General features: G+C 47.2%; 1 protein-coding gene across 11 annotated transcripts; it reads right to left on the bottom strand.

Annotated features, from left to right (window-relative positions):
• Positions 1-799: 799 nt before the first annotated feature.
• On the bottom strand, positions 800-10,184 carry LOC122390955 (ankyrin repeat and SOCS box protein 1-like). 11 transcript variants are annotated; one of them, XM_043384415.1, is made up of 7 exons: positions 8,312-9,407; positions 7,847-7,908; positions 7,209-7,418; positions 6,371-6,491; positions 4,999-5,313; positions 4,445-4,575; positions 800-2,235 (listed from the first exon to the last, which is right to left on the bottom strand). In XM_043384415.1, the coding sequence occupies exons 3-7, from the start codon at positions 7,390-7,392 to the stop codon at positions 2,066-2,068; spliced, it is 921 nt and encodes a 306-aa protein (XP_043240350.1). In that variant the 5' UTR covers positions 7,393-7,418; positions 7,847-7,908; positions 8,312-9,407; the 3' UTR covers positions 800-2,065. The 11 variants fall into 11 exon arrangements, with proteins under 11 accessions (XP_043240350.1, XP_043240355.1, XP_043240358.1 ...); XM_043384420.1 differs by having other exon boundaries at positions 7,735-7,908; positions 8,312-8,343; XM_043384423.1 differs by having other exon boundaries at positions 6,380-6,491; positions 8,312-8,337.

The raw sequence follows: 10,184 nt of genomic DNA, 5'->3' as shown, positions 1-10,184 counted from the left end.
GCTTCTGACGCCGCCAGTTGCCGCCGACCCTGCGGCCCCTGACACCGGTACCGTCCCAGCTCCAGCCCGGAGTCGGCGACGGCAGCGACACCTGGCGCGACTGCCCCGCTCTCTGGCATCGGCGTCATCGGCGCCGTCTGACTCGCTCAGCCTCTCTTTATGAAAGGGCAAAATACCAACCTCAATTGGGACTGGCAGTGGGCACTTGATAACAAGCTTTATGTGTACTGTATAATGCAGACCGACTTGCTCGAATGCCTGCTTGAAGATCTGGCCCGTGTCCTCAGCTCAGATTCTGCTGGCTGAATGGTCGGTCACACGCCCGACACACATCCCAGAAACGTTGTCCGTCAGATTGTGCACACGACGGAACACGGAATCCCGATGATTTCTTAGTGCCACATCAATCAACGATTGGGGCATCACTTCAATCGTCTGCCGTCCAACGGTGTTGGTCGTAATCAAACGTCACGGCTCACGCTAAAGGTACCTACTTCTTGTGACGAACGTTCAACTGGAAAGTTTTTTTTCAGCGACAACAAAGCGTGCGCCAGATATAACAAAGCGTGCGCCAGATATATCGAAAGCTGAGCAGCAATGGATACGATAATAAGTCATAATTTACCGCACCGAGATTGTTTCAAGCCCGTGTTACTGATAGGCGATAGCTGAGATGAAAATTGACAATCCGTCCCTATTCGCCCCACCACATTATTCCTCTTTGCATAGACACGCAGCTGTTCGCAATCCACCAACACCTCAGCAGCTCCACAGCCATATTCTGTCCAAATAAGCTTCCTCTAGCTGTCCATCAGCCAATGTATTTTCCGTCACACGAACAATACATGACTGGGGTGATAGCTAGAGCACCACCATTATTTTCCGACGTAAGCAGGGCACACAATTCACTCCAGATCAGTCTGTGGCAGGGCATGTAACCAGCAGACGGGCAGGCTCGCAAAACAGGAGCGAGAACGGTATGGAATAACAGGCCGGAAAAAGAGGGCACGGTAACACCCACGTACGGGAACCCTAGGTGGTGGCATCAAAAACGATATTCAAAATAAAATAAAGATGCACTGAAGTTTAGACAGCAATGAAGTTTATAAATCACTGTAAAGTTTCGAGCAGCATCCATATCGGGGACGAGCCGTACCTACACTGTGAATCACAAAACAATCGACTCTAGTGGGACTATCTGTTGGCAACATTTCAACTCCGATAACAGTTCGCTCAACAACAGCTCTCCGCTTAGTCATAACTACTGGCCATTAAACTGGTCTAAATAACAAGCTTCAGGTTAATTCGGGTACCAAACGCTTCCTATAACAGGGTGCTTGCACGCTCAACCCCTCACAAACTTTGCAATAAATGCTACGCATAAAGGCTTCGCACCTTTTCGCTCTATTCTATCTCAGCTGCTGAATTCAAATATGTCGCAAAATCTCAACAACAATCAACAGTTGACCGATGAAAGACTGGCTATCCCGATAACACGTAGATCGAGAAAATCCTGAAGCATAAAGTATTTTCCATAAAGTCGTTGCAGGAAGACGGCAATGGTAGCTCAATATAGCACAATTCAGTCTATGGTAATAGCTCTCAATTGTAGTTATAAAACCACGAGCAGTGATTAAAACTTCTTGGGATTGGAAGGCACGGATATCAGCTGGGTCAAAGTTTCATTGGGGCTATGGGACATTCCTGTAGTCACCAGACAGCCACAATCGCCGGCAAACTCGGCTGGGCCAAAAGCGGTTCAAGGTGTGTCGCAATGTACATCACTCGGCGTCTCAACACAGCAACACAAATCAGCCTGTAACAGAGCCGAGACACTGCAAATCCAACGACAGAGCCACACACCACGGCACGCTAGAACGCACGCTGCGTCTTTACCAATATTCAGATCTCGGCACTAGTCTTCAGCGCGTCAGACTGCGCGGCAAATCATGACTAGCGGTTCCACCGCGCAGCTATCAGCATTGCACATTCCCACACAGTCTATTGTCACACCACAGGAGGAAGTTTTCTGCAGACGTTCGCCCGACGGCGGCAGGGCCGTCACCTAGCTGAAGCGGAAGGTGCCAAACTTGACGAGTCGGATAGTGTCCGAGTAGATGAGGTAGCTGATGACTGCCGGCGGCAGCGGCAGGCGGGCCAGCAGCGGCAGCCGGCGCCGGCCCAGCCAGCGGCGCACGCGCAGTCGGCACAGGTTCTGCAGCGAGTGTGGCGTGCCTGAGGACCGAGCAGAGGGGAGGGTCAGGGACCGGTACCCGACGACCGGCGCTTGGCAGTGGCAGCACACAGTGGGAACGGGGCGCATGGGGCCTACAACTGACAGTAAACAAGGCCAGTTTAACGGACTGTAGCCAGAAAAGTAACGTCGTAACATGTCTTAAACATCAAATAGCAAGGGTAGGTGCCATATTAGAGTGACAAATAGCCTGAGCTAGCATCCTTTAACCCGCACCCCACTGGGGTCTGCGTATAACGCGCCCCACTGGGGGGGGGGGGGGGGGGCTCTTCATTATCAGCATTTTGGCTTGTTCACATTTTGGGCTCTGGCCGCCGTCTTACAAGTCAGATCAGGCTCATTTTTGGTTTACACACTCGTGAACAGGTGCTTTAGATACCCTGAGGGTACCAAACTTGTACTTTGATTTTCAGGTCAGGGTCAGGTCTTCACAAGTCACGGAAATATTATATCATGCGTCGGTCATGTGACGCATGTTTTATGGTCCATTTAGGCCATAGATTTCGAATTCGATGTCGTTTGTGTCATTCGAGGTCATTTTGAGTTGAATTTAGCTTAGGTCAGGTCACTTTCAGGTAAAAAAGGTCAAATTTTGAAGTTAATTTTTTTCAACAAAAAAGGTGTCTATTGGATGCAGTTTGAGCTCAGGAACACGATGGTGCTATTTATATTGGTGTAGGGGAGAGCAGGGCCAGTTGAACCACTTTTTATATATTGACATGCACAGAGAGATCTAGTTGTCATATCGAAAAATGCACAATGCCATGAAAAAATATGCTCTTTTGGCTTTATTTTAAGATATGTAAAATTATGTTTCAAACATATTTTGCTGCCAAACGCATGCTTATAAAACAGCTCTACGCCCGTTTCAAATGACCCCGATGCGAGGGTCAATTGAACCAGCCCATGGGGTCAATTGCACCTATCCTTAACAACGGGATGTTTTCCTCTTTAAGGCCACTTTCTTAAGGAGATATTTTGTCCGGTTTACTTTTCCAAATGCTGCATTCAATAGGTCGTTGGAAAGCTAAAAGTGCAAAGTTCCTCATAATAGGTGACATAAAGAACATAGACTATGGTAAAATGGGCGGATGAGGAAAATGAGAAATATCTCAGGCTATAGTGTGTTTTCAAGCAAAAGGCTGGAGAAAAAGGGGTCAAAAATTGAGCTCTATTAAACTACTAGTTCAGTTTAAAAGCTCATTTCAAAGGTGGACTATTTCCTTTAATGTTTACAGCCCCTGAACAATAACCATTGCAAAGGTCACCGGGGTCCATTGAAACGGCCTGTGGCCCTGTTTCAACTGACCCTCAGAGAAGCGTTTCAATTGACCCCATCCGCTCCCGCCATCTCGCACGCGCCGTAAAGCACATGTCAAACGAGCTGGAGGGACGGCATCATGCTGAATGAAGGGCCAAATAAGGTGTTATTCCGGAGCCAGGAGTTCTTCTTTCAGCAAACAAAGGTATATGAGATATCACAAAATATTCATAAAAACGATTTCTCCCAAACGCCCCTCAAAACCACAAAAACAAGTGTCAAATCAAAATTACCGTCTTTTTGCCGCCCAAACGCCGTTGACAAAGGAAGTGGTCGAGCGCGGATGCGCAGTGGTGTCGGCAACGCCATATGTTGCATACTGTTGAAAATAAAGCCATGTTTCATCTGACCCCGTGTTTCAACTGGCCCCGCTCTCCCCTACGATGTCAATTACGTACTGAAAAATTGACTTGAAAAATTTATAATTGTGAATTTTTTGCAATAATGCGTATAACTTGGCTATTTTTGCAGAGTTTAGGTAAAACTTGCTAGAGTAAATCATAAGCATGTGTTTATCACATATTTTTCGTTTTTTTTTTCTCGAAAAGTCAATTTTTTTTAAAGAAAATATAAACATGAATTTTGAATTTTATTAAATATTATTTTCAAAATTTTCAAAAATTTGAAAATCCGAGATAGAAGTTTGATAGTGCAGTCTATTCTGAGTCCTCTCATGCAAAGAAATTGGATCTAGCTCAAAAACTGAGGTCTTGGGAGCGATTGCCGTGGTTCAATGTTTTGCGTCGAAATCGGCCGAAAACGGGAGGGGGGCTATGAATAGCCCCTCCCCACCCCCCACCCCCAGTGGGGCGCGGGTTAAACTCCGGGAAGGGTTTGTAATACAACAGAGATCGGCTCGTGTACCCTACCTGCAAGCTGTTTGAGCGGTTTGACGAGCAGACTGTCTGGCTCGGCCTCCCAGGCGAGCAGACCGCGACTGTTGAGCTGCCACAGGTTACCGCCAAACTCGTACAGAAGCTCGATAAACTCCACAGAACACCTGCCGGAGAGAGGCACAACAGACCGGGCTTAGCGGCTCGATAAACTCCACGGAACCCCTGTCGGAGAGAGAACAGGGTGAAGTCAGCGGATCGATAAACACTGGGCTGGCCATTGGATCGAAAAACACAGGAAGTGGGGCAATCAGATCGAAAAACGCAGCGGACTGAGGGCATTGGTTCCAGTCACTAGCAACAGCTAAGCATTAGATCAAACAAAGATGATGCTTGAATTAATGAAATGGCTACTCAATGATCCAGTGGAAAGATTGAAAACTGACCACCATAGAAATCATACCGCCATATTTCCTGCATGGTGCTAACAATGTCTGCAATACAAGGGTCACGTTAGCCGAGGACTAGCAAGTTCAACTGGCCGTCCATGGGTCACACTCATCGCCCTCGAGAGCGTGCCGGCGACTGACCTGTGTCTGAGCAGCGCGTGCGGCAGCGACACCCTGCTGACGGCGTCGGCGGGCACACGCGGGCGCCGTGCCGGGTCGGCCTGGCTGCCGGCCAGCAGCAGGGCCAGAAAGCAGTCCAGGTGGTGGTAGACGGCGGCCGTGTGCAGCGGCAGCGCCGGCACCGGGCCGCCGCGCAGCAGGCCGCGCTCCGGGTCCGCGCCGACGGCCAGCAGCAGCTGCACGCCCGGCAGCCAGCCGGACTGGCAGCACTGGCCCAGCGGCGTGGACAGGTTGTCGGCCGAGCCGTCCGGACTGGCGCCACGCCGCAGTAGCAGTCTGCGAGAGCACACGTGGTGAACTGGCCGTCACACGGCTCATCGGCAGGAGGACAATTCCCGATATGTAGGTTCATCAGTTCTTTAGCAATATCAGCTGGAAAAAACGAGGGAATCTGCGTTATCATTGAGTGAGTTCAATAATATAAATCCAGTTGGAATACAAGAATCTGTAGATATACCACAAAATATAAAGCTCTGTACGGTAGCGGATGGTGTGATCGTGACCGGCAGAGCCGCGATGTGGACCTACCTACAGGGTGTTTCACAATAAACGTTACTTTTGAAAAGCTTAAATGAAGATCTTACTTGTTCGTAAGCGCGTAAATTTTATATGCATTTTGTTGCAAATTTGTTGCGGTTTTTAGTCCTTATATTTTTTTACAAGCCGTCAACGGTTCCATCTGTATGGACGTGCAATGCCAACACCGTCAAAACGGGTCAATTCGCCGTGTACAGATGATGAGGCGGTATGGGTGGTCATGCATTACGGCGCTTTGCGAAGTCTGACCGCAGTGCGACGGAGTTTCGGTAGCTATTTTAAAATAGGAGGAAGGATATTCCGTCAAAAATGTCTTTCGAACGGGTGATAGAAAGGTTCCAGAAGACTGGAAACAAGGGACAAGCCCCGCCTCCTGGCCGGACGGCGATCCCAGAAAATCTGGTTGAAAAAGTCAGACGGAAGGGTGGCATAGTGGAGAACCCGTGAAGGGCGCTGAACTGAAAGTTATATGTTCATCAGTCCTACTGTTCTGCTGTCTCATGTGGTAATACCTACTCATGAGCCATATGTAATACATGTCACTGAAACATCGTCGTTTGAAAAGCAACATTCATTGTGAAGGACCATGAAGCTTAACAGCGAATTGACCCGTTTTGATGGTGTGGACATTGCACATACATAAAGAATGCAGTTGATGATTCGTCATAGTTTTTGTAAGGATAAAAAACCCGAAAGAATTTGCAACAAAATGAATATAGAATTTATGGGCATACGAATACTTGAGGTCATTTTAAAAGCTTATCAAAAGTAACGTTTATTGTGAAACACCCTGTACCTGGCGCACTCGAGGTGCTGGTCCTTGACGGCCACAAAGAGTGGGGTCTGACCCTTCATATCCGTCAGATCCACCTCAGCTCCGTGCTCCAGCAGGCAGCAGACGCACTCGAGCGAGTCGCCTGCGCGCAAAGACACACCCGAGAGAGTTACCTGTCGCCTGTCGCCTGCGCACAAAGTACGACGTGTATCGCATGAAATGACAGCACGGAGATTCTCACCAGAGCACAACGCCCCAGGTATCACAATTTAACTTCCAGAATACCTACTAACAAACATTCAATAAAGGCAGAATGTCTGCCCTGCGCCTGACGACGCCGCTGGGCGTTAGAAACACACACCTATCAGGGACCAGAAAAAGGGTCATTGATGGGTGTCCCAGGGACCCTTTTCCCAGGGAAAAGGGTCCCAGGGAGATGAGTCCAGAAGAACTTATACTCCCCAACAATCATATTTTCTGGCACTAAGATTTTCAAAGCCTTTCCCATAAGGTTTTACAATAAAAACAATTACTTGTCAATTTATCGAATATAACCCAATAAATGGTTTTGCGGCTGTTAGCTCGTGAGTCCGGCTCCGGTCGGTTGCTGCTCCGTGCTCATATGTTGTTTTCCGGGACCAAAACTAAAAATGAGAATTCTGGATTAAAATAAGAGAATTTCAGACAATACGAGCTCACCCCGCACCCACCCGACAATCTGAGCCTGCCCTACACCCATCCGACACTCCGAACTCTCCTGCAGGTTTGCATCCACGCGACACAAGGCCCGTCCTACACCCACCAGACACATGGTCGGCTGCACCCATTAGTGACCGTTCCAAGCTCGCGCTGCACCCACCGGAGACGGCCAGCCGGAGCGGCGTGACGCCCAGCAGCCGGAGCCGCCGGTTGATGGCCGACCGGTAGTGCGGCAGCTGCAGCAGCCGCCGCAGCTCGGCCGCGTCCCCGGCGTAGGCCGCCTGGTGCAGCCCGATGTCCTCGGCCGGCTCATCTTCGTCCAGCAGCAGACTGGAGAGGTCCATTGTGTACCAGCAGCGGCCGGTTCAGACTGCGGGCAGACACAGGATCCGTGATGTGACAGCCCAGCGCAACTGTCCACCTCAAGCAAACTAGAAATCCCAATTTACCTATGTGGGGAAAATAAGTTAAATATAAATCAGTTCAACACTTTTAAATGGCCTCCTTATAAGCAAATACCAAAGTAGAAAATGATGGAAAGTTACGTATGTTACTAATAAATAATAACACTTCATTCCATTGCCTCCAAATTCGTACATGCCCTTCATAGAGCAAACATTGCAACAAGTAAAATAGTTATGCAAGGGCAAGTCTAAAAAACTTCACAAGCAGGTTTCATGATTTACCCTTGCTGAGCACAGCATGCTGTGAGAGTACAACCCTGTGGCCTGCACTAGCCAGTGAGAAGTGTCTAAAGACACAGAATCCACACTGTGCCACAATCCACTCCATAGGTACCTATGCATTGTTCACTGCACATGGTGCACACCATAAACCTCTTTCATAGCTGGATGGACAGCCTGGAATTGGATAGATTATCACATTTCTGGTGGCAAAATCCGGGATCACTGTTTGCTGGCTGTATAATCAGTTTGCCGACATCTAGCTGGCACTTCTCCACCTCCCTTTGGAGAAGAGCATGCTGCTCACCAGTAAGAGGCAATGAAACTCTAGTAATGGGAAATTTCGAACATGGCAGAAGCCGGAAACAAGTATGCTGATAAACAGGGCCACTAAAATGCATTGTGCTAAGTCAAAGTGCTTAGGTCTTGAGATATTCAGTAGCATAGGCAATCACTCATGAAATCAGTATTTGAGATACAGATCAATATTAAGGCTGGGACCTCACGGGATTTTGAGGTCTGGAAAAAAAAATCTTATCAGATCCTAAGCACTGCAGCAGGTAATCAGTTGGCGACTTACCAAGGAAATAAGCTAGAATTAGAGCATTCTATTTAATTTAACCCTATTAGTGGCAGGGGGGGTTGTTTTTATCCACCCCTCAGGTTTTTCGGGAATATCTCCGAAACCGCTGAAGCTACGATGCTGAAATTTTCTGACTTTTCCTAAAACTAAATTGGGCACATTCCCTGAAAATTTCAAGTTCATAACTTTACCAGGGGCGGCTCCAGAGCACTGGGAATTGGGGGGTCCTATTCGTGAAGCGAGTCATTTGGGCGAAGATCACGATGCTGCACCAGTTTTACGAACAGTGAATGAAAGGTATCATGTGATAACATATACAAAGTTATTGTGCATCCTCTTTTGACACGTTTTTGCTATAATAGGCGGATCCAGGCGTCCAAAAAGGGGGGTTATGTTTTACCTCCCAACATAGGTGCCCTGACACCGCCTATGCATGACCAATACAATTGTAGTCGTTCTCTCATCATAAGAAAATTGTAACATAACAAGACCATTACCACCATTTTTAGAAACAGTACCAACAAAAACCTTATTTACTATACTTTTTGTGTACCCCCAATCTCAATGATCTGTATCCGCCTATGATTTTTGAAAATGCATATTTTTGGGATCCATGTGAATTCCTGGTTCATTCTCTTTCGATCGGCAAAAGTTGCGTTAAGATTGGTTCAGAAACCTGGCCGTGATAAACAGTCTAAAATGTATCTGCAATTTGCCCGTTTTTACCCCCCTCTACCCCCCCTATTGACATTTTTTAATTTTTATCTTTTAGAAATGTAGATCACGTTGAGCGAAATCGAATGCCGTTTGAATTTTGAAAATCGGCCCGTTAGATCTCGAGATATCAAGGGGGGGGGGTCGTAAACAGCCCCCCTGCCACTAATAGGGGGTAGCCAGGAGCCTGCCACTAATAGGGTTAAAGGGACCCTCCCACCTTAACATTAGATTTGAGTTGAGATAGCCAAAATGGGGTCCCTGGCTCACAATTACCGGTTTCGGCACTCACAACACCGAGAAATGCCTTAAATTGGAAATATTGAATATCAAAATTGCAGCATTTTGATTCAGAGGGGCTAATGCTTAGGAATACCCCTCTGAATGTGTGACGTCAGCGAAGATATCTAACGATTTTTAAATGTTTGACTAAAACGTTTTGTAGCACGCGGTGGTACCTATATGCTATTTGCGCGCAACATCTGCCGCAAACGCCGCACTTCTAAAATAAAGTCGCTAGAAACAGCGGAGATCCCAAAAAAAGTAAACAAAAGTAAAAGTCAAATATCTTGAAAACAACCGGTGAATATTTTTCGGTGAAATTTGGTAGATATTCGTTTTCGCTCTTTCTGAACCGAGCGACATCACTTTCATGCCAATTCATAAACTTTTTTGAAGGTGGGAGGGTCCCTTTAATGATCCTGCTCCAAGTTGCAGAAATACCCCAAAAGTGTGATCTTTTATCAGCCCTTACGCAGCAAGGCAACACTTCTGTGACCAGTGAATGGTATCAAGAGAAAGAGAATTCATCAACTATTATCATACACTAGTAAAAATAAAATCAAAATGCTTTTAAAGCGAGGAAATCAGTCTCAAACATATGCTTAAATGTTGATCCTATTTTGCCACCAGCATTAAAAATAGATCCCCCAATCACCACCTGAGAAGTTAAAAATAGCTGATCCTGCTACTCAGCCAGGAATATTTTTCTCAATGTTCTTATATAGCAATACCTACCTTGATTTTACTCACAATTGAATTTTGTGTACGACCTACTCAGCTACAATTATGAATTACCCCGCGTTCGATGTCTCTCGGACGACGAAGATTCTACGCCGTCCGGCCAATCACGTTCCATAACCGCAGCCGAGCCCCC

This window comes from Amphibalanus amphitrite, unplaced genomic scaffold (assembly GCF_019059575.1).
Source record: "Amphibalanus amphitrite isolate SeventyFive unplaced genomic scaffold, NRLGWU_Aamphi_draft 000416F_arrow, whole genome shotgun sequence".
Taxonomy (NCBI): domain Eukaryota; kingdom Metazoa; phylum Arthropoda; class Thecostraca; order Balanomorpha; family Balanidae; genus Amphibalanus; species Amphibalanus amphitrite.
Note: the sequence above shows the minus strand (reverse complement) of the source record. Positions and strands in the feature narration are given on the sequence as shown.